This window comes from Rana temporaria, chromosome 2, assembly GCF_905171775.1.
Source record: "Rana temporaria chromosome 2, aRanTem1.1, whole genome shotgun sequence".
Lineage (NCBI taxonomy): Eukaryota > Metazoa > Chordata > Amphibia > Anura > Ranidae > Rana > Rana temporaria.
This window is the reverse complement of record NC_053490.1, coordinates 440,153,810-440,177,052: the sequence shown is the minus strand read 5'-3', so window position 1 is coordinate 440,177,052 and position 23,243 is coordinate 440,153,810. Positions and strand designations below refer to the sequence as shown.

Here is a 23,243-nt window from a genome sequence, read left to right as displayed (position 1 = left end):
AATAAAATTGTCCGACAAATTGAATTAGAACAACACAAGATTATTAACACCAAATTGTACTATAACGTACTAGAAAAAACTCCCAATTGGAAAAAAGGGGGACAGGGCCACCTGCTGGATGGATGAACAACAATTGACAAATGGAAAAAAGTATATAACTAAGGGAAACAAATGATATATATGGCAGAATGTGAATGGGAATAAAGGCATTGCTGTCCCATTCAACATTCATGCCATAGGGACTAATTTAGAGACAGAGGGGCAGAGGGGTAGATCGCTGCATCTCTACGGCGGCGTAACATATCTCATTTACGTTACGCCGCCGCAAGTTTTACGGGCAAGTGCTTGATTCACAAAGCACTTGCCTGTAAAGTTGCGGTGGCGTAGCGTAAATCCCCCGGCGCAAGCCCGCCTAATTCAAATGATCCGGGTAGGGGGCGTGGATCATTTAAATTAGGCGCGTTCCCGCCGCGCATTGCGCTAAATGACGTCGCAAGGACGTCATTGGTTTCGACGTGAACGTAAATGGCGTCACGGACGACTTACGCAAACGACGTAAATTTTTAAATTTCGACCCGGAAAAGACGGCCATACTTAACATTGGTTGCCCTCATATAGCAGGGGCACGCGCGTACGTTCGGGAATTCGCGTATTTTGCTAATTTGCATACTCGATCGGGAAAACGACGGAGGCGACACCTAGCGGCGAAAAAAAAAAAATTGCATTTAAGATCCGACAGCGTAAGAGCCTTACGCCTGTCGGATCTAATGGTTATCTATGCGTAACTGATTATAAGAATCAGTCGCATAGATACGACGGCCCAGATTAGGACTTACGACGGTGTACATTGCGTTGCGCCGTCGTAAGCCCTTTGAGAATCTGGGCCAGAGAGATTTTATTTATGGTTGCCTTTCTATCATCTCGAACCAGTCTGCCCATTCTCCTCTTACCTCTGACATAAACAAGGCATTTTCGTCCACACAACTGCCGCTCACTGAATATTTTTGCTTTTTCTAACCATTCTCTATAAACCCGAGAGATGGTTGTGTGTAAAAATCCCAGTAGATCAGCAGTGTTTGACATATTCAGACCAGCCCGCCTGGCACCAACAACCATGCCATGTTCAAAGTCATTTAAATCCCCTTTCTGATGCTTGGTTTGAACTTAAAGTGGAGTTCCACCCAAAAATGGAATGCCCGCTTATCGGAATCCTTCCCCCCCATCCGGTGTCACATTTGGCACCTTTCAGGGGGAGGGGGGAGCATAAACCTGTGTAATACAGGTATTTTGCTACCAGTTCCGGGCATAGATAGCCGAGCCACCCGCGGGTATTTACGCCACTTCCGGTGCCTCCTCTTCCCCCCTGATGTCTTCTGGGAGACACACAGGTCCCAGAAGACAGCATGAACCAGTGGGATCGCACATCGCGAGTTGCGCATGCGCAGTAGGGAACTAGGAAGTGATTTCCTTACCCAAGATGGCAGCACCTCGGGTGCTGACATTGCAGGCGCCCTGGACAGGTAAGTGTCCTTATTTTAAAAGTCAGCAGCTGCGGTAATTGTAGAAAATAAAAAATTGGTGGAACTCTGCTTTTAGCAAGTCATCTTCACCATGTCTAGATGCCAAAATGTGTTGAGTTATTGCCATGTGATTGACTGATTAGCAATTTGTGTTACCAAGCAATTGAACATGTGTACCTAATAAAGTGGCCGGTGAGTGTATTATGGGCTCATGCAGGGTGCTGGAAAAACATCTTGCTTAGGTGATAAAAGTGTAAGGGCCCTTTCACACGGAGCGGATCAGTAATGATCCGCTCCGTGTGTCCGCAAAGCTCAGCGGGGATCCTCCGTAAAATCCCCGCTGAGCTGGCAGCTGACAGGGCGGTCCCCGCACCCCCCGGACAGCCCTGTGTTTCCTCCGCTCTGCCCTATGGGGGATCGGACGAACACGGACCGTATGTCCGTGTTCATCCGATCCGGCAGACGGAAGAAAAATAGGATTTCTTCCGTCCGCAAATGCGGATCTTTGCGGAGGCGGACAAATTACGGGTGTCAGCGGATGTTCATCCGCTGACACCCGTAATCACATAGGGACCCATGTATGTCCCGTTTTCATCCGCAAACGGACGGATGAAAATGCGGACATATGGTCCGTACATGTGAAAGGGCCCTTAGCGATACTTTGCTGCATGAATACATTACACTGTATTTAAAACAACTGTTCTTTTGTAGAAGAGGGAGGGTGAAGGTCCACTTTAAAGCACGCAAGTTTGTAATACTGATAAACTGTTGTATGCCCCCCAGAGGGATCTGCATGTACTTTCTATTTATTCTCTTCACCAGAGGTACTGGGTCCTCCGAGACAGACATTTTGTTGTAGACAGCCCACGCCAAAGTCACGCTGTGGTCTCCAAAAAAATGGCGTCTCTGTGCCCGCAAAGGAAGAGACCCCTGCAAATGGGAAGCGTTCTAAAGGAGATGACGTCATCGGTCCGCGCCGATGTAAACACGGAGTGAGTAGTGAGAATGGCGGCAGATAACGAAGTTTCGAAACCAGTTCGGCCCAAAAAAGAGGCCCAGCCTCTGGTCATACCGAAAAATGCCACCGACGAGCAGAGGCTGAAGCTGGAGCGGCTGATGAGGAACCCGGTAGGTGTATGGCTGTGATTGGACAATGTAATGAAATAGATCTGATCTCTGATGATGAGAAATGAATCCGACCCCCTATACAGAGCCTCTCTATAAGCCTGCATGGTGAATTATAATGTTACATTGTATTCCCAACAAGATCAGATCCGAATCAATGAAGTCTTACTTATATTCCCCATGCATGACTCCCAATTATAGAGCATGAGAAAGAGGGGCAGTAGTAGTCAACAAGCGGCGCAGTATAAAGTAGGAATGGCTTTAAGTGATATCAATGCCTCCCTGTTATAAATCCATATCGCTGCCCCCTCTCTGATCTCAGGGTGGCTCCTTTCTCTCATACAGTTCTATGGAGCCACCCTTACCTGTGTGCTGTGGGCGTCATTGCCCTGTGGTACATCGCTGCATTGCGCTCACCTTCTAATTGAGGGCGCCTGAGCTGTCACTTTGTTACCCATACTCTCTGCGTTCGCACCCTGACTTTGGGAAAGTTGTGCTGAGGTCTGTGTGCAGTAAATCTTTTTTTTTTTTTTTTTTTTTTTGTATAAAAACCTTTATATACACTATATTGTCAAAAGTATCGGGACGCCTGTCTTTACACGCATGTGAACTTTAATGACATCCCAGTCTTAGTCCGTAGGGTTCAAAATTGAGTTGACCCACCCTTTGCAGCTATAACAGCTTCAACTCTTCTGGGAAGGCTGTCCACAAGGTTTAGGAGTGTGTCTATGGAGAATTTTGACCATTCTTCCAGAAGCGCATTTGTGAGGTCGGGCACTGATGTTGGATAAGAAGGCCTGTCACGCGTCTCAAAGGTGTTCTATTGGATTAAGGCCAGGATCCTGTGCAGGCCAGTCAAGTTCCTCCACCCCAAACTTGCTCATCCCTGTCTTTATGAACCTTGCTTTGTGCACTAGGTTGTTTTTCAGGGGTTGGGCTTGGCCCCTTGGTTCCAGTGAAGGGAACTATTAAGCATGGGGGATGAAGGGGGGGAATTCAACATGGTGGTGACATCAACACTAATTTTACAATATGATATCCGGGTTTGCAAAATAAATTTGGTGCACACTAGGGCCTCTTTCACAAGAGAAGGGGCAGATGAGAATGGGGTTTTGATTGCAAAAACAGGCAGTGGAGCCATGGTTTGACCGCCCTCCTAAAGCCTACTAATACAGCCAGAGGGTACTGTTCACATACCGCTGCAAATTTAGCATGGCATGCCCATTCAAGGCAATGAGTTCACACTGAAACCATGAGACACTTGGCTTGCGGTTGTGACACATTAGTCCCATTGAAAATTGCTGTACAGAAAAAAACTTAAACAGGCATTCAGGAGTGCTTAGCCACACTCTGAGCAGAAATCCAGAAATCCACCACAGCTTTTCACAGAAGGTGCAAGTGTAAACCTAGCTCAAGTGGAATTATAGTATTTGTGACTATTAAGGATTTCTTTTTTTTTTTTTGCCAGTATGTGAGCTTAAAACATGTTACCCAAAAATAATTTGTCACTATAATATCAGGATATGGTCTCCATATATCACCCAAGTATTATTATTAATAAAAAAAATATATATATATATATATATATATATATATATATATATATATATATACTTCCCAGTTTAGAACATTCCTATGACAAGTATTTTTTTTACAAAGCCTTGAAGCGTGCCTGAAAACCAAAGACAAATGGAAAAACAGCCAATTGCAGCTATAGTGTAGCAGCATCCTATGTAACAGCGGAGTTGTGTATAAAAACCCTCTCAACTAATTATAATTACTATCCTCTGTGTTACAGGACAAACCTGCCCCAATACCTGAAAGGCTAAAAGAATGGAACCCAAGAGCTCCACCAGAATTTGTCAGAGATGTTATGGGTAAGTATTATTTCTAGCTGAACATTCTTGCTTTACTAAGTTAAAGTACATGTTAAAGTGTTTGTTACCCTAAAAAAAATGATCGATTCTGTTCCTTTAAAACATGTTATACAGCACAGTGCTTGTGCTGTGTCATTTGGCCCCCTGTAACACCTGACATACCTGGCTGATCCTGCCTCCCCCCCCCCCCCCCTGTAAGCCAACAACAGTTTATCATGGCTACTGAGCCATGACACCATGGTCAGTTTACAGGCCTTTGTCAGTTGTTGTCTCTCCTGTCCCCTTTCCCCTCTCCCTCCCTGACTGTCAGCTCTGTGTCCGTGCCCGACCCCCTCCCCTCCTGCTGCTGAAATTACTGTTGATTTTTTATTTCCTTTTATTTTTTTTACACCATGCTCTCTGTTGATCAATGTAAGCTGCCCCATTGTCTGTGTTTTTTTTTATATAAGAAAACTGCTATTTTCCTGTTTACAGAACAACGATCGGCGCTTAAGTGACCTGCCACCTCTCTCCTCCTCCCCTCCTGAGTGACATCCACGGGAGATTCTCGGCCCCGCTGCAGCTGTCAGGCTGAGAGAGGCAGCAGGTCACGTGAGGGTCGATCAGCGCTCTGTAAACAGGTATATAGCTGCATTTCTATTTTTTTTTTTTTTTTATAAAACACAGACCCTGGAGCACTTTACATTAATAAACAGAGAGGATGGTGTGCATTGTGTCTACTGGGTTTAACAACCACGTTATGTGAACTTCAGTGGTTACATCACATGTTAAGGTAACCCCTGATTTGTGTCCTGCATCACAACTGGCCAAAAGTTGGACCTGCTGAATTTTCGCTAGAGCATTGCTCTGTACTACTCCGCATTGAGATTAACTGCAACACAGGTGCATTGTAAAGGTGTGTTGTGGTGTTATCCCTAGTGAATATACAGAAAAGGTCGCCCTGGGACTTTAGATGAGGTGAGCACAGTTTGCCATTGAGTAACAAAGGTAGGTACAGTACAGATATTCAAGAATTTATATAAATACATGAATAATATGCGTATTAGCTCAGCCAATAAATTGCACATGATGAAAATGTATTGATACAAATGTCATACAATTTATAGGCATCAGAAAGATCCAACGCGTTTCGCGAGACCATTGCTCGCTTCCTCAGGGGTAGATGCGGGTAAGGTGTATCTAAATAGAGATGTATCGCAGTGATGAATGTAAAAAATACAGCCAGATTGGCTGTAAAACGCCTGGAGTGAACTGAGTGTCTGCTCTGCTACAAGAAAGGGGAAATAATGCAGAGTACCTCTGCATTAGTTCCACTTAACTTAAAGGAGAGTTCCAGGCTGTTTCTAGTTTATTAAAAGTCATCAGCTACAATAAGTATAGCTGCTGACTTTTAATAAAAAGCCACTCCCCTGTCCCTTGGTCCAGCGATGTGGCTGCACGGAGGCCCGCTCCTCTCCCCCTCCTCTCCTCGGCGCCTCCATTGGAACTGTGGGCACCCGGCTGTGACAGCTTGTGACTCGGAGTGTATAGGCGATCTTTTGGGACCTGTGACTTGTGCCAGGAGATTGCCTAGAGCAGTGATGGCGAACCTTGGCACCCCAGATGTTTTGGAACTACAGTTCCCATGATGCTCAGTTACACTGCAGAGTGCATGAGCATCATGGGAAATGTAGTTCCAAAACATCTGGGGTGCCAAGGTTCGCCATCACTGGCCTAGAGGAAGGAGCCGCCTAGGGGGAGAGGAGGAGTCGTCCAGGAGGACCTGAAGGAGGAAGTAGGACAGAAAGTCCCCTTCAAAACAAAGTTGGCAGCTACAAAAAGTATAGCTGCTGACTTTTAATAAACAGCCACTTACCTGTCCCGCTTAAAGGGTTACTCCACTTTTGTGGGAAAAGAAAAATCAAATCATGAAAAATGAATATAGTAAACAGTGATTCCTTCAGAATAACTAAAGGTAGGAATCTTCCACAAAGTTTGGTTTAATCCCTGCAGTATACATAGATCACCCAGAGGGGAATGATTTTTTTTTTTTTCAAAACAAAAGTGAACTTGCGCTTTAAAGGAAGCAATACAAAGAGGATACAAACAGGATACTGTCTCATACAAGTACATGGAACAGCAGCCACATATCACGAATATGAAGTTTTGGGGTAAAAAAACACTTTAAGCTTCAAGTGTTGCATCTATAAATTACATTTTAAAATCCTTTTTTCTTGCACATTTACTTTTCTAGGTTCCAGTGCTGGTGCTGGCAGTGGGGAGTTTCATGTGTATCGCCATCTCCGTCGCAGAGAGTATCAGAGACAAGAATTCATGGATGTCATGTCTGAGGAGGTGCTTTATCTTTCCTTCTTAAACAAAATAAGTAACCTAGTTGTTAAAGAGTTTTTGAACCCTAAAGTATAAAGCTGTCACAGCCCCCCTATTATAGGCAGGCATAGCACACTGTATAAGTCTTTTTAAAAAACGAGGCTTGTAAATACTGATTTAGAGCCACCTTCAGGCCGGTCACATGACCCGTGGCTGCTGTAAAGCTCCAATGGATGGTTTCTGCAGGAGAGGCCGTGATCTCCCTCTGATGTCAGCCAGGGCGATCACATGGCTGCTCAGCTCCTCCTGCAGTAGCCCTGGAAACCAGCCGAGAGTCACGTGACTGGCCTGAAGATTGCGCTAAATCAGTATTTACAAGCCTAGTTTTTATAAAAGATTTATACAGTTAGCTATGCCTAACTATAATATAGGGGGCTGGCAGTGACCATAAATAAACTTTTTTTTATTTCTACCAATAGCGGTAGGGATGGGGGGCGTGGGGGAGAGAGGAGAGCTGAGAGCAGGGCTGCGGATGACGGAGGGACGTACACTGACCACGGTGGTCAGGGCTCAGCAGCCCTGATTTTCGTGGTCAGCGCAGAGAGGGGGGATACAGGAAGTGGCAGTTTTTTTTACAGTTTAGAGGGGGCAATATATTATATACAGTGGATATAAAAAGTCTACACACCTCTGGTAAAATGTCAAGTTTATGTGATGGGAAAAAAAAGAGACGAAGAATAAATAATTTCAAAACTTTTTTTCCACCTTTTTTAACGTGACCTGTAAACTGTACAACTCAATTGAACAACAAACTGAAACCTATTTTTTTGGGGGGGGGAGTAATACTAAAATAATGTGGGTTGCATGAGTGTGCATACCCTCTTATAACTGGGGGGGAAAGAGACCGTTGCTCCAGATGAGTGCACCTCGGTGGTGAGTGTGGACTCAGAAAAATCCGGTGGGTGCAGGCAATGCACGAAGCATAAATGGAAGCAAAAAGGTATGGACAGCCGTACTCCGATAAATGTAAAAAACAATAAAAGCCTTTAATCCAGTAAAAAAAACACTGCACAAACAGAGAAACAGCAAACGGTGGGATAATATAGCTGACGCGTTTCACATCGTTATACAATGCTTAGTCATAGCCCATGACTAAGCATTGTATAACGATGTGAAACGCGTCAGCTATATTATCCCACCGTTTGCTGTTTCTCTGTTTGTGCAGTGTTTTTTTTACTGGATTAAAGGCTTTTATTGTTTTTTACATTTATCGGAGTGCGGCTGTCCATACCTTTTTGCTTCCATTTACTCTTATAACTGGGGATGTAGCTGTGTTCAGAATAATCAATCGCATTTAAACTCAAGTTAAATAGGAGTCGATACACACCTTCGATCATTTTAAAGTGTCTCTGATTAAAGTTCAGCTGTTCTAGTAGAAATTGCATCTGAAATGGTGAACGAGGACGCACCGGACCCCTGCTGTGAGCCGCGTGCGAAGATAGCGTGGACAAAGTTCTGAAATGATTTATCTTTGTCTCATTTGTTTTACATCACAGAAACCTGACCTTTTTAACATGGGTGTGTAGACTTTTTATATCCATACTTTGCTTTGTAGCCTGAAATGAAGACACACCGTTTTTTATTTTATCCAGCTGTATTTACTCAGTACAACTTATCTTTTACTTGGATGCTATAACACCAACATATCAGAAAAAAATCAAACAGAATCACGGAGTTGGAAAAAGGATCACCCCCTCCTAAAAATGACTTGTAAACTCAGTCAGGTGTAGCTAATCACCTTCTCAATGACACACAAGGCTATTTGACTTTCAACTGTGATCAGCTGTGGTTATTATGATTAGCTCAGCATGAAAAGAGCTTTCCTGGAGCATTTTAGTCCCTAATAGTGCAACTGAAGCAAACAATCGACTATGGGTGGCAAGGCACTGTCAAAAGGTTTTTTGGGATACAGTTGTGGACAGGCACAAGTCAGGAGATGGCTACCATCAACATTTCCAAGACTAGAAGCACAGTGAAGTCCATTATTAAGAAGTGGAAGGTATTTGGTACAACAACACAGACCCTCCCTGGATCAGAATGTTGCTCCAAACTGGATGAAAGAGCCAGGAGGAAACTGGTCAGAGAGGCTACTAAGAGGCCTACAGCAACTCTGAAGCAGTTGCAGTATGACAGAGTGGTCATTGTGTGCATGTGACAATATGACAAATTCTCCAAAAATGTGGCTTGTATAGGAGGGTTGCAAGAAAAAAGCCACTCCTCAAAGACCACATGCAGTCACCACTGAGCTTTACCAAAACGCACCTTGAATATTCGGAGACCACATGGAAAAAGGTGTTGTGGTCAGATGAGACTAAAATTGAATTATTTGACCTCGACACCAAATGATATGTCTGTCAGAAATCAAATACAGCTCAACATTCAAACAACACCATTCCTACAGTAAAGCATGGAGGTGGTGATTTCCTGTTATGGGGGTGTTTCACTGCAGCTGGGACTGGAGTACTTGTCAGGATAGAAGTAAAATTTAATGGGGGGGGAAAATACCGACAAAGTCTTGAGGAAAATATGCTGCCCTCTGCCAGAAAGTTGTCAATGGAAAGAACGTTTACCTTCCAACATGACAATGACCCAATGCACACCACAAAAATTACCACACAGTGAATGTCCTTTGCATGGCCTAGTCAAAGCCCAGACTTAAACCCCATTGAAAATCTGTGGAGTGACTTGAAGACTGCAGTCCACAAACGGTCACCATCAAATTTAACCGAACTTGAGCAGTTCTGCAAAGAAGAGTGGGCAAATATTGCAAAGTTAGTAGAGACATCCCAACAGACTAAAGGCTGTAATTGAAGCAAAATGTGGTCCAAGAAAAATACTGACATAAGGGGGGTGATCCTTTTCCCAACTAAATCTGTTTCTAAAAAAATTATACATACATTTTTTATTTTTTTTGTCTGACAGGTTGGTGTTATATCTTTCACTTGGATGTTATAAGTTGCACTGAGTAAATACAGATGGATAAAACAAACTGTCTTCATTTCAGGCTACAAAATGGATAGATGGATTTAAACTCCGGGACAAGTAAATATTGTCCAAATACAAGAGGCATTTGTATTCTTCCTTGAATCTTGGTGTGCTCTGTGTATGTATTCCAGATCTGGGCAGTAATCCAGTGTAAAACTTTACCTCTGTGTTGAAACTTCCTTTAATAAAGATCAGTCACTGCTACTGTCTTTTTTTGTGAAGGGTGACTGGTCTTGTCTCCGCCCCCACCTGTAGTTTTCTGCAGGCAGACTGTAGTGGGCGGGGCTTGCTGGGTCCCTCCCCCAGCTTTGCGCTCTGCACAGGCCATGTATAGCACAGTGGTAATGTCACCAATATCTTATCTGGGTTTACAAAGGCCTTTGGTGCAAACAAAATTGATGTACCGGCATATCCTTTTGTGGCTGTTAAATAATATATTACATGAAAGTTTTTGTGATCAGAGTTCAGCTTTAACTTTTTATCTTTAACTTAAGAGAATCCTAATCGGCCATCCTGTTTCCCCATAAATAGGGCACTGTGTTCACTTTTATTTATTCTAAAGTCAAGAGATAAATGTGAGATGTTCTGGGTCAGCAGCTTCTCTCTTCCCCCTTTTTTTTTTTTTTTTTTTTTTTGCATGACATAGTTATTTTTGATTTATTTGTAATCTCACACTGCTTTCCTATCTGTTATTCATTACAGTGGGGATCGAAAGTTTGGTCACCCCAGGTAAAAAAAAATGTTTAATTGTGCATAACGAAGCCAAGGAAAGATGGAAAAATCTCCAAGGCATCAAATTACAGATTAGACATTCTTATAATATGTAAAAAAAAGTTAGATTTTATTTCCATCATTTACACTTTCAAAATTACAGAAAACAAAAAAATGGCGTCTGCAAAAGTTTGGGCACCCTGCAGAATTTATAGCATGCACTGCCCCCTTTGCAAAGCTGAGACCTGCCAGTGTCATGGATTGTTCTCAGTCATCGTTTGGGAAGACCAGGTGATGTCAATCTCAACGGTTTTAAATGCCCAGACTCATCTGACCTTGCCCCAACAATCAGCACCATGGGTTCTTCTAAGCAGTTGTCTAGAAAACTGAAAATAGTTGACGCTCACAAAGCTGGAGAAGGCTATAAGAAGATAGCAAAGCGTTTTCAGATGTCAATATCCTCTGTTCGGAATGTAATTAAGAAATGGCAGTCATCAGGAACAGTGGAAGTTAAAGCAAGATCTGGAAGACCAAGAAAAATATCAGACAGAACAGAACAGCTTGCAGGATTGTGAGAAAAGCAATTCAAAACCCACGTTTGACTGCACGATCCCTCCAGAAAGATCTGGCAGACACTGGAGTTGTGGTACACTATTCCACTATAAAGAGATACTTGTACAAATATGGTCTTCATGGAAGAGACATCAGAAGAAAACCTCTTCTACGTCCTCACCACAAAAATCGGCGTTTGAACTTTGCAAATGAACATATAGACGAGCCTGATGCATTTTGGAAACAAGTTCTGTGGACCGATGAGGTTAAAATAGAACTTTTTGGCCAGAATGAGCAAAGGTACGTTTGGAGATGAAAGGGCACAGAATTTAATGAAAAGAACCTCTGTCCAACTGTTAAGCATGGGGGTGGATCAATCATGCTTTGGGGTTGTATTGCAGCCAGTGGCACAGGGAACATTTCACGAGTAGAAGGAAAAATGGATTCAATAACATTTCAGCAAATTTTGGATGGTAACTTGATGCCATCTGTGAAAAAGCTGAAGTTAAAGAGAGGATGGCTTCTACAAATGGATAATGATCCTAAACACACCTCAAAATCCAAGGGGGATTACATTAAGAGGTGTAAACTGAAGGTTTTGCCATGGCCTTCACAATCTCCTGACCTCAACATAATTGAAAATCTGGATAGACCTTAAAAGCACAGTGCGTGACAGACAGCCCAGAAATCTCAAAGAACTGGAAGACTTTTGTAAGGAAGAATGGGCAAAGATGCCTCAAAAAAGAATTGAAAGACTCTTGGCTGGCTACAAAAAGCGTTTACAAGCTGCGATACTTGCCAAAGGGGGCAGTATAAGATATTAACTCTGCAGGGTGCCCAAACTTTTGCAGACGCCATTTTTTTGTTTTCTGTAATCTTGAAAGTGTAAATGATGGAAATAAAATCTAACTTTTTGACATATTATAAGAATGTCTAATCTGTAATTTAATGCCTTTTGGAGATTTTTCCATCTTTCCTTGGCTTCGTTATGCACATTAATACAAATTTTTACCTGGGATGCCCAAACTTTCGATCCCCACTGTATACTTTTTTAAGATTGTTGTTGAAATAATGTATCGTTTTATATAATATATGCTGTGTGGATCAAACCAACTGACTATTACGTTATTACAGCAAAAGCTGGATGAACAATTTCAAATAAAAGTAAAGGATAACCAAGTGAAGGCAGAGGAGAGAACAGCAAAACGCAGATTGAAAAGGTAATGGAGTTCTGCGTTGTTAACAAGAAACTAATTCCTCTGGGTGTAATGAGTAGGACTCCATACTGTATTATAAAACAAAGGGCTCCTGGCTGTACACCTACTCCATTATTGGATAATCTTCTAGTGTTTGGTATTCTGTATACATGTGCCAGTTCTTGTTTTGCACTTGCTGTTGCCCTGCTCTGTTGGACAGATCTTCATCTTTATATTTGGCCCTTCATTTATCACAGATGTTGAAAGTGCAACTCACATTGATGGATATAGAATATAACGCATTCATCTATTGGGCCTCATGCACACTGAAGCTGATAAACTGACTTTTGTGGGAGTTTGGGCATGCTTTTTTTTTTTTTTTTTTTAACGGCCCTTAAAGAGGAAGTAAACCCTCCCCGAAAAAACAGTATAAAAGAAAACCCTGCAAGAGAAAGGCATAATGAGCTAGTATGCATAGCATACTAGCTAATTATGTGGCACTTGCCTGAAATCAAAGCCCCCAAAGTGCTCCTCGTTCCCCTCTGCCATGTCCCCTCGGAGCTTCTTCCTGGTATCCCGGCTGCGGCGCGCAGGACCGGCTTAATCCCGGCATGATCACATTCATTATCCCGGGACGCTCAGTGTGCCTGCGCCGTTGTCTACGGCGCGCATGCGCTTTAGACTTCGGTGCAGTGTTTTCTGCAAATATCTCCTTAACTGTGTAGGTTAAGGAGATATTTCTCTTACCACCTTCCAGGACGGCACCCGAGAGATGATGGCTCTTCCTGCAGGAAACACAATCACATGACAGTTTAAAAGGCCCCGCCCTTCCCCTTGCTCCTCAGTATTGATTGTGTTTCTCCAACACAGCGACACGTTTGTTTTGTTAATGGAAACCTAGAGACCGGGGAGGGTCGAAGGTACCCCTGTGAGACAGGTCTAAGGGAGGCCGGGGAGGGCTGAACTTACCTGTAGACTTCGGTCCAAACTCACAGGTCGCCCTATGTAAGCACCAGTGCTCTGAGCTGCGGGGAGGTGAGCCATCACTGTATGCTATCGAATCCACCACCATTCAAATCGCCGTTTCCCGGGTCTCCAGACGCAGAAAACGCCGCGCTCCAGGCCTCGTTCTGAGACAGGAACTGCATCACAGGAAGTGGGCGGTTCCAGGCGGCGTAACCCGGAAGTTCCCAGTGGAGCGTGGAGACAGCGTGGGTGGTGGACGGGTCGGCTTGCGGTGACCAGTACAGGAGTACCGACAGCCAGGACCGAGTCACCCTCCTCATGGAAGAGGACGGAAAGACCGACACGACCGCTGGCAGATCCAGGTCGGGGGGCGGTAAGTACCAATCCCCCTGGAAAGGGAGGGGGGAAGCGGTGAGAGTTCCCAAACTTTTAGGGAACGACCGGAGCAAGATCTGGTCCCTTCTCGTCCACTTCCTCCCCTCCCCAGTACAGCCAGCAGTCTTGGGGGAAAAAGACAATTTAAATGTATATTTTATGTCTTTTCAGAAACCCCCAGCGGACCCCAGGAGGCCTCAGCTCAGTCTCCTTCCGCTACAGGGCATAGTTCCTCTAAAAAGTGTGGGAATTGTAGAGAGAAGCTCCCCAAATCCTACACAAAACCTTTCTGCTATAAATGTATTAATATACTGGCAGGAAAGGAGGCTGCTGCCATGATGAAGAGTTTTCTCTCATCCATGCAAACAGAAATGTTAGCAACAGTTAAGGCCTTCCGGGAGGCAGCCGGGCAGTCGGCACAGACTGAAACGGAGGAACTTACCCCTAAGGAAGGCACTTCCTCTCAGGAGACCCCCTTTTCTAGGGGCCCAAGCGTTTTCTTTACACCTTCACAAATTCCCCCTCTGGGGGATGCAGACGGTGAAGAGAGTGAGGTAGTCAGTCTACCTAGGTCTAGGCACAGCTCAGGAGAGGTAGATGGAGACTCCATTAGTCAGTCTCAGGAAGACACACGTCCAAGAAAACACCTCTTTGCTGTAGAAGATCTAGAGAGTCTCCTCCAGGCTATATACGCCACAGAGGAAATTCCTGAGACCCCTAAACCTACCTCAGCACAGGATAAAGTTTATAGGGGCCTGAGTGACGCTCAATCAAAAGTATTCCCCCTGCACAAATCCCTCAAGGAGTTAGTCCTTCAGGAGTGGAGAGACCCTGAAAGGAGAATAATCAAGCAAAAAACCTGGAAAAGAAGGTTTCCCTTCTCCCAGGAAGATGAGGAAGTCTTTTTTAAGCTTCCTAGACTTGATGCGGCTCTGTCGCAAGTCACTAAATTATCTGATCTCTCCTTTGAGGATGCGGGTAACATCAAGGATGTGATGGACCGTAGAGCAGAGTCTCTCCTTAGAAAAGCCTGGGAGGCCAATGCGGCAGCACTAAGCCCAGCCTTAGCAGCAGCATGTGTAGCTAGGAATACAGATGTTTGGGTAGAGACACTCACCGACCACCTTGCCCAGAATGCGGAGGCGGAGGAGGTCGTTGAGTCACTTACAGTGGTAAGGAAGGCGATTGCTTACCTAGCAGATGCAGCTACGGAATCTGCAAGGGCAGCAGCCAAGACAGCAGCCCTCATTAACTCTACTAGGAGGGCAGTTTGGATCAAGGCCTGGGAGGGAGATGCTACATCCAAGGGAAAACTCTGTGGCATCCCCTTCCAAGGTTCCCTGTTGTTTGGGAAAGACCTGGATGATGTCCTTGCTAGGTCATCAGAAAAAGGTAAAAAATTCCCAGTTAAACCCAAAAAAGAAGGTTTCAAGAAAACTTTTCGAGGCCCCCAGGGGCAGGGTAGACAGAAAGCCAAAAAGGAACCTTTTAGGCGTTGGAACTTTGGCAAAGGGAACAGGAAGAACAACCTCCTTTTCCCTCCTCCAAAACCCAGCGACAAACCGTCCAAGTGACGACGAAGTCAGAGTGGGGGGTCGACTATCTCAATTCCTCCCTCTTTGGGAGAGAATTTCGAACAGTCATTACATCTGCCAAATAATTCAAAAAGGCTATCGCCTAGAATTTCTGACTACACCCCCCACCATGATCACCATTACTCACCTTCCCAGGGATACCCTGAAAAGGTCTGCCCTCTTGGAGGGCATACAGGAGTTAGCCAAACAACTAGTGGTGGTACCAGTACCAAAAGCTCAGCAGTACCAGGGATTTTATTCCCATATTTTCATGGTGCGATACCAAAAAAAATACCGTCTAATAGTAAACTTGAGAAACCTGAACAAGTTTCTGGAATACAAAAAGTTTACTATGGAAAGTATTTATTCGGTAAGAAAGAACCTCATGAAGGAGGCCTTCTTGGTGACCCTAGATCTCAAAGATGCCTATCTTCACGTGCCAATCCACGTGCATCACCAGGTATATCTGAGGTTTGCGGTCGTAGTGGAAGGAGAAACCTTCCACTGGCAGTTCAGAGCACTACCATTCGGGCTAACCTCCAGCCCAAGGATTTTTACAAAAATCCTAGCAGAAGCGGTGGCATACCTGCACCTTCAGGGCATATCCCTTATACCCTATTTAGACGACTTGCCGATTTCAGGAAAATCAGCCGCCCAAGTCTCGCGGGATGCCAACAAAGCAATGGCACTCCTAGAGAGCCTAGGGTGGATAATCAACAAAGAAAAATCCTCCCTCAAACCAGAACAGGTCAAGACCTTCCTGGGATACGTAGTGGACACCAGACAGCAGAGACTCTTCTTACCAGAAGAAAAAGTTTTAAAACTAACCTCAGCAGTTGGGAACCTTATCAAAAACCCCAGACTCTCCAGAAGGGATGTTCTGAGAGTCTTAGGCCTGATGTCAGCAAGCATCCCAGCGGTAATTTGGGCTCAGCTTCATGCCAGGACATTACACTTCTTCTTCCTGTCCTCATGGGACAAAAAGAAAGAGTCCTTAGATCAGAAGATACTGCTCACCCCCCAGGTTCTGTCCTCCCTGGAGTGGTGGACATCTGCCAAAAACCTGAGGGGAGGGCGACCATGGGCTCAGTGGAACCCAGTGAAGGTTACCACGGATGCCAGTTCCTGGGGGTGGGGCGCCCACCTGGAGGGGAAAAAAGCTCAGGGGCAATGGGACAGCTCACTAGCTCGCAGGTCATCCAACTACAGAGAACTCAGAGCAGTGGGGGAAGCCTCAATAGCCTTCCAGGAAGACATCAGAGGCAGAGAAGTCCAAGTAAGCTCAGACAACTCTACAGTAGTAGCGTACCTAGGTCACCAGGGAGGGACCAGGTCCAGTCCCCTACTAGAACTTTCCAAGGAAATTCTGATATGGGCAGAAGAAAGAGTACTCTCTATCTCGGCCATATACATAAAGGGGACGAGCAATACAGAAGCAGACTTCCTCAGCCGTCACAGGTTGAGGGAGGAGGAATGGGAACTGAACCCAGAGGTTTTTCAACACTTGGTCCAGTATTTCGGGGAACCGGAAATAGACTTGTTTGCCAACAGACAAAACAGGAAGGTAGAAAGGTATTTCTCGATTTCCTGGGAACTACAGTCGGAAGGTCTGGATGCGCTATCCCAGACCTGGCGCTTCGGGCTGGCCTATGCCTTCCCGCCGGTAGCGCTCATTCCGCGAGTTCTTCAGAAACTCAGCAGGTCTCCAGGCCAGATTCTTCTGATAGCACCATGGTGGCCAAAAAGAACTTGGTTCGCAAACCTAAGAGCCATGGCGATGGTGGAGCCTCTGAAGCTCCCGTACAGGGCAGATCTCCTCAGGCAGGGCCCAGTACTCCATCCAAAGCCGGAATTCTTCCAGCTAACGGCCTGGTTAGTGAGCGCCAGATTCTAAAACGCAAAGGCTGCTCAGAGAAGGTCATAGAGACCCTTCTCATGAGCAGAAAACCAGTAACTCAAAAGATTTACCAAAAAGTATGGAAGACCTTCTGTTCCTGGCGTAAGGAAAGACAGGTATCTTCAACTTCTATCCCGGTTATCCTGGACTTCCTCCAGGATGGGGTAGATTTAGGATTAAAAGTTAGTACCCTTCGGGTCCAAATAACGGCTCTCTCAGTCTTTCTTGATAAAAGATTGGCGAAAGAGGACCTTATAAAACGTTTTTTGTTAGCTAGAGAAAGAGTTTCTCCAGTCCTAAAATATAGTTGTCCGCCTTGGGACTTAACTAGGGTGTTAGAGGCGTTATCTATACACCCATTCGAACCTCTGGAAGAGGTTCCCCTTAAGTTTCTAACATTAAAGTTGACCTTTTTGTTAGCCATTACTTCGGCCAGGAGGGTAGGGGATTTGCAGGCGCTATCCATGAAAGAACCCTTCCTGAGGGTACAGCCAGATAGGATCACCCTCAGAGCAGACCCCCTGTACCTGCCTAAGGTGGCATCCCTATTTCATAGGACGCAAGACATAATATTGCCATCCTTCTGTTCTGAACCAAAGAACGAAAAAGAAAAGAAATTTCATTTGTTAGACGTGAGAAGGTGTCTTCTCATTTATCTAGAGAGAACTAAGAGTTTTAGAAGATCTAACCACCTACTAGTTCTACACGCTGGGCCCAGGAAGGGACTGCAGGCATCAAAAGCCTCAGTCTCAAGATGGATTAGAGAAGCTATATCCAAAGCCTATGTATGTACTGGAGCAACAGCTCCCAAAAAGATCAAGGCTCACTCTACCAGAGCCATAGCAACTTCCTGGGCTGAGAAAGCAGGGGCCTCCTGGGAACAAATCCGCAGTGCGGCCACCTGGTCCAGCCGTCATACATTCCTGAAGCACTATCGTGTGGAAATGTTGTCACAGCAAGACTTAGCCTTTGGTCGAAAGGTGCTACAAGCTGTGGTCCCACCCTGAAGGTAGGCCTGTGTTTATTACTCAATTATCCTCTCGGGTGCCGTCCTGGAAGGTGGTAAGAGAAAACCGACGTTAGACCTACCGGTAACGGTATTTCTATGAACCTTCCAGGACGGCAGGCCTACTTCCCACCCTATGGGGAAAGGGAAAAAAGGTAAGTACCGATAAGGACTACGTCCCTTGTGAACCAGTTCAGGATTACTCTATTGCATACTGAGGAGCAAGGGGAAGGGCGGGGCCTTTTAAACTGTCATGTGATTGTGTTTCCTGCAGGAGGAGCCATCATCTCTCGGGGGCTGTCCTGGAAGGTTCATAGAAATACCGTTACCGGTAGGTCTAACGTCGGTTTTCTTGCACCTACAGGTAAGCCTTAATCTAGGCTTACCTGTAGGTGCAAGTTGTCAATGTGGGGGTTTATGGGCTGTTGTCTGAATGCTCTAAAATCGTGTTCAAGAGCAGTCCTTCTGACCACGAAAAAGGCGCATCAGCCCTGGTTCACACTGCTCCGTTTTGACATGCGATTTGACCATATTGTTTTTTTTTTTTTTTTCCCACAAATGGAGCTTGTATCAAATGGTATTTGATCACCTCTGTGGTTTTTATTTTTTGCGCTATAAACAAAAATAGAGCAACAATTTTGAAAAAAAAACTATTTTTAACTCTTTGCTATAATAAATACCCCCAAAAAAGATAGTTTTTATATAATATATATATATATATATATATATATATATATATAATTTTTTTTTTTTTCTCAGTTTAGTCTGATACGTATTCTTCTACATTTTTTATTTTTTTTTTTTTTTTTTGCGACTGCAGTCCCCCACGACCACAAATTATGCAGTTGAGTTTCCCGCATTTGGTGAAATCGCAGGGGTCAGCACAGCCGGAGTGCAATGGCCGAGCCTCGCCCTGGGAGAACCACCTTCATGATCATGGTGTCTCCCCTGCCATATTCATAAAAATGCCATAAAATTATCCTCTATTTTGTAAACGCTATAAATTTTGCGCAAACCAATCATTCAACGCTTCTACATATTTTTGGTAAAAAAAAATCGCAACAAGCGTTTAACGGTTTGCGCAAAATTTATAGCGTTTTCAAAATGGGGGATAGTTTTATGGCATTTTTATTAATATTTTTTTTTTTTTTTTTTTTTTTTACTACTAATGCCGGCGATCAGCAATTATTATTATTTTTTTTTTTTCCATGACTGCGACATTATGGCGGACACATCGGACAATTTTGACACATTTTTGGGACCATTGTCATTTTCACAGCAAAAAAAATGCTATAAAAATGCATTGTTTACTGTGAAAATGACAATTGCAGTTTAGGAAGTAACCCCTACAGCGCCCCCTAGTGGTTATGTGTGACCGCATATGTGTTTCTAACTGTAGGGGGGGCGGGGCTGGACGTGTGACGTCACTGATTGTCTGTTCCCTGATATAGGGAAAGGCGATCAGTGACAGCGCCACTGTAAAGAACGGGGAAGGTGTATTTACACACACCTCTCCCCGTTCTTCAGCTCCTGTGACCGATCGTGGGACACCGGCGGCGATCGGATGCCGCGGTGCTTCGGACCGGGTCACGGGCACTTAAAGGGGACGTACAGGTACGTGCCTGTGACCAGCCGTGCCATTCTGCTGACGTAAATGTGCAGGAGGTGGTCCTTTAAGTGGTTAATTTGTGTTTTGAAAGTCTCCTGTTTACCTTTTTAAGACCAAACGCCCACCTTGTTTTCAAATTGTGACAGCGGGTGCTAGGAGAAGATCCCCTGCCAGCTGTCTCAGGCTGCAGAAGCTGGAACATGTTTCAATGGTGAACTTATTGCTTATCCTTTTAAAGCATGTATTAAAACCCTGCTTGTATGAGGTTGAATACTGAGAAAAATTGCCGATATACTATAGGTTGTTTCTGCTGGCCTACTAGTGTATATAATTCCTGTTAGCAGGAAATATTTAATCCATATATTTTTCATGTTTATTTTAGTATTTAATTTTTATATTGGATGTGAAAATTATAACATAAATGTGTGGTGCTATATAGACTTAATTGACCGTTTGATGTGATTTACAGACAAAAACTTAAAGAGAAGAAAAAGGCTAAAAAAGCAAAACCAGAAGACGATGGTTTGTATTTTTCTTTTTTTTTGTGTGTGTGTGTGTGTGTGTGTGTGTGTGTGTGTGTGTGTGTGTGTGTGTGTGTGTGTGTGTGTGTGTGTGTGTGTGTGTATATATATATCTCACATCACGATTTACCATAGGAAAACTAAAAGGGGTGGGGGGAATGGGGGCAGTTGCTGAGACTGACCGTACACATACCCACCCCAAAGGGGATTTATTATGGACTATCTCGGTACTGATAAAGATTATATTTTATTATACTACATTTGTCTAATACATACAATAGGGTCTTAAAATGTCAACCACAAACAACTGCTGACGGGTTCCCCTGTAAGGTTTCTGTTGGAGTGTAGTTTAGACTAGTCTTTCCTCAACCAGTTTCGCGGAACAAAACTGCTTCCTCAGGAGGAGTTGTCCAACCGGTCAAGGCCGACTGACAACCGGACCACTCGCTGAGGTCCCCCCCCCCGCGGTGGACAAGGGGGATTGTATGTGACAAGCTCACTTAACCAAGTGAACAGGAAAGGTAATAATTCAAGGTACTAGGGGCAAGAACCACTTCAGAGCAAGCTCAGTCACTGTGTGTGGACCTACCTCTATACCCACGCAAGTGCTGATGGCTGGATGTGGTATTGGAATCTGAACATACACTGCCCGTCACATAGCCCCTGGGGAGACAGTCCGTAGCGCTCAAATATGATAAATCATTCGGCACGGTCGCATTTTGAATGATCTCTTTTGATGATATCTGTACTATCCAATATTCTCACTGTACACTGTTGTGATATTTTTGGTGGGTAAAAATGTTTTTTTGTCCTTTTGCCATTTACAATATAAACCAGAAGATGACTGATTGGAGGTAGTGAGAAATAGGCACATTTTTGTTTTAAAATTGTAATGCACACGAATTACATTTTACTTATCTTGACCCCTGAATCTTAAATATGCTATGTGCCTTTTAATTTAGGAACAGAGAAGGATCCTCAAAAAGTGGAAGATAAGAAGATGAGTGCTGAAGATTCTGAAGAGGATGAGTCTGATGACTAGACGTTATATTGTGTTAGGAGCTATTTATGGACTTTTTTTTTTTCCTTGGGCTGAAGATCTTCCAAAAATTAGGATTTGAACGTTATTGGACTTGGATCACGGCACTGATTTAAAACTGGATGCTAAAACACAGCCAGTCATACAATAACAACAAGAGTGACAGACCCAATATGTATATTTTATTTTGTGGTAGTTACAAGTCATAATTGTATTGTTCATGAACAAATTCATTTATTATTATTTAGCCCTGGTTTTCACTGGTGCGTTTTGACATGTCAAATCAGCGGCATTTGCAGGGTCCTGATCGGTGTGACACCGCATCTGTGGCATTGTAACGATTTAAAAAAAAAGTAGTTTCTGTACTACTTTTTGAGATTTCGGGCCGTGATTTACTTTGACATCCTGTGCAGAGACCTGCATGGATGTCTCAGAAATCGCGTTTGAAATTGGTACTGATAGGGAGTGAAATCGTGCGAGTTCAACGAAACTCGCACGGCTTCATTCTGGCAGCGCAGTGTGAACCTGGGCTTACACACAAGGCAGATATTGTAGAATTTGACCATACAGATTAACATTGTTCTTCCATATGGTTATTATAAGGGTTCCATATATTTAAGGGATATTTCAGAGACACTAGTTAAGCAAGCCTGTCACAGTTGGCCTTATGTAAAAATTGAAAATCCAGCCTTAAATTATAACTGTGCAGATGTAATTATGAAAGCTGTATATTTTCACCCTGGTTTCACATGATCATGTCAAGTCTGACAGTTGCTTCTATAACTGCCTCACCCCACCTACTGTTTCCCCATTCTTTAGGCTACATTCACACTGGAGCGGTGCGCCACCGCCACTAAAACACCGCTATTTTCTGTCCTTTTTTAAATCAATGGGCAGGGCTGCCGAATCGCCGGCAAGGGGTTTTAACCCTCTTTTGGCCGCTAGCGGCCGTTAAAAGGGTCCCGCTAGCGGCCGAATAGCACTGTAGAAAGGACGGTTTGCTAGGATGGCTATCAGTCCAGGCATCTGGCGAATCCTGACTTCTAGATTCGGTGCCTGGACTGATCTGTGTGATTTCAGCAGAGAGCGAACTTCAGACCGCTCTCTGCTGAAAACGGGTCACAGGAGTGCAAAACGAAATGCACTCCTGTGATCCATAGAAGCTCAGGCTGGGCTTCTCCTTTAATACTGAGAGAATGTTTGGCTTTATATGCATTTTAAACAAGAATTGTAATACTTAAAAAAAATTCTGCTGGCTCATATAGGAGTGTGTGCTACCTCATGAAATTATATCTTTTATTTACTATTTAAATTTTACTAAGGAGTATAGCTATCACTATACATTCAGTGTTCTGACGAATAACTTTTGGGTCCCTGATACAGCAGCTGCCTGCCCCTCCTCTCGCCAAATCATGGAAGGCTTTGTATTATGTGAATCCATTGGAAAAATACAAAGTATTTTTTGAATGGACAGGACAGGGACGGGGCTGGCAGAGCGGCTGCTGTGTGGCAGAGCGGCTGCTGTGTGGCAGAGCGGCTGCTGTGTGGCAGAGCGGCTGCTGTGTGGCAGAGCGGCTGCTGTGTGGCAGAGCTTATCTCTCCTGACAGAGTGCTGGGAGTATAGCCCTAGCTGTACTCCCAGGACTAAGTAAAAAAAATAAAGGAATTGGTAAAAAATAAATAAGGCTGCAGGATGGTATAAACCAGGGGTACCCAACCTTTTGAAGAGTGAGGGCCACTTAAGCGACATGGTAACCGGTCGTGGGCCACAATGAGCGGAGCAGGTGGGTGGCAGGTCTGTGTCTGCTCTGTATATGCAGAACGGACACATCCACTATACTCCTTTTTTTTTTCCTGATGGATTGGAGATGGGACACAAGTCGGTTTACATCTGCTACTCATTAGAGGTGAATGGAGGGT

General features: G+C 44.3%; 1 protein-coding gene and 1 non-coding gene across 2 annotated transcripts; one reads left to right on the top strand and one right to left on the bottom strand.

Moving 5' to 3' along the window:
- Positions 1–2,470: 2,470 nt before the first annotated feature.
- PRKRIP1 (PRKR interacting protein 1) lies at positions 2,471–22,981 on the top strand. The gene is made up of 6 exons (XM_040338410.1): positions 2,471–2,648; positions 4,444–4,522; positions 6,756–6,856; positions 12,275–12,360; positions 20,233–20,285; positions 21,247–22,981. The coding sequence occupies exons 1-6, from the start codon at positions 2,526–2,528 to the stop codon at positions 21,324–21,326; spliced, it is 522 nt and encodes a 173-aa protein (XP_040194344.1). The 5' UTR covers positions 2,471–2,525; the 3' UTR covers positions 21,327–22,981.
- LOC120929834 lies at positions 18,962–19,117 on the bottom strand. Its single transcript, XR_005747521.1, has one exon. It is a non-coding gene; the product is annotated as a U1 spliceosomal RNA (small nuclear RNA).
- Positions 22,982–23,243: the final 262 nt, after the last annotated feature.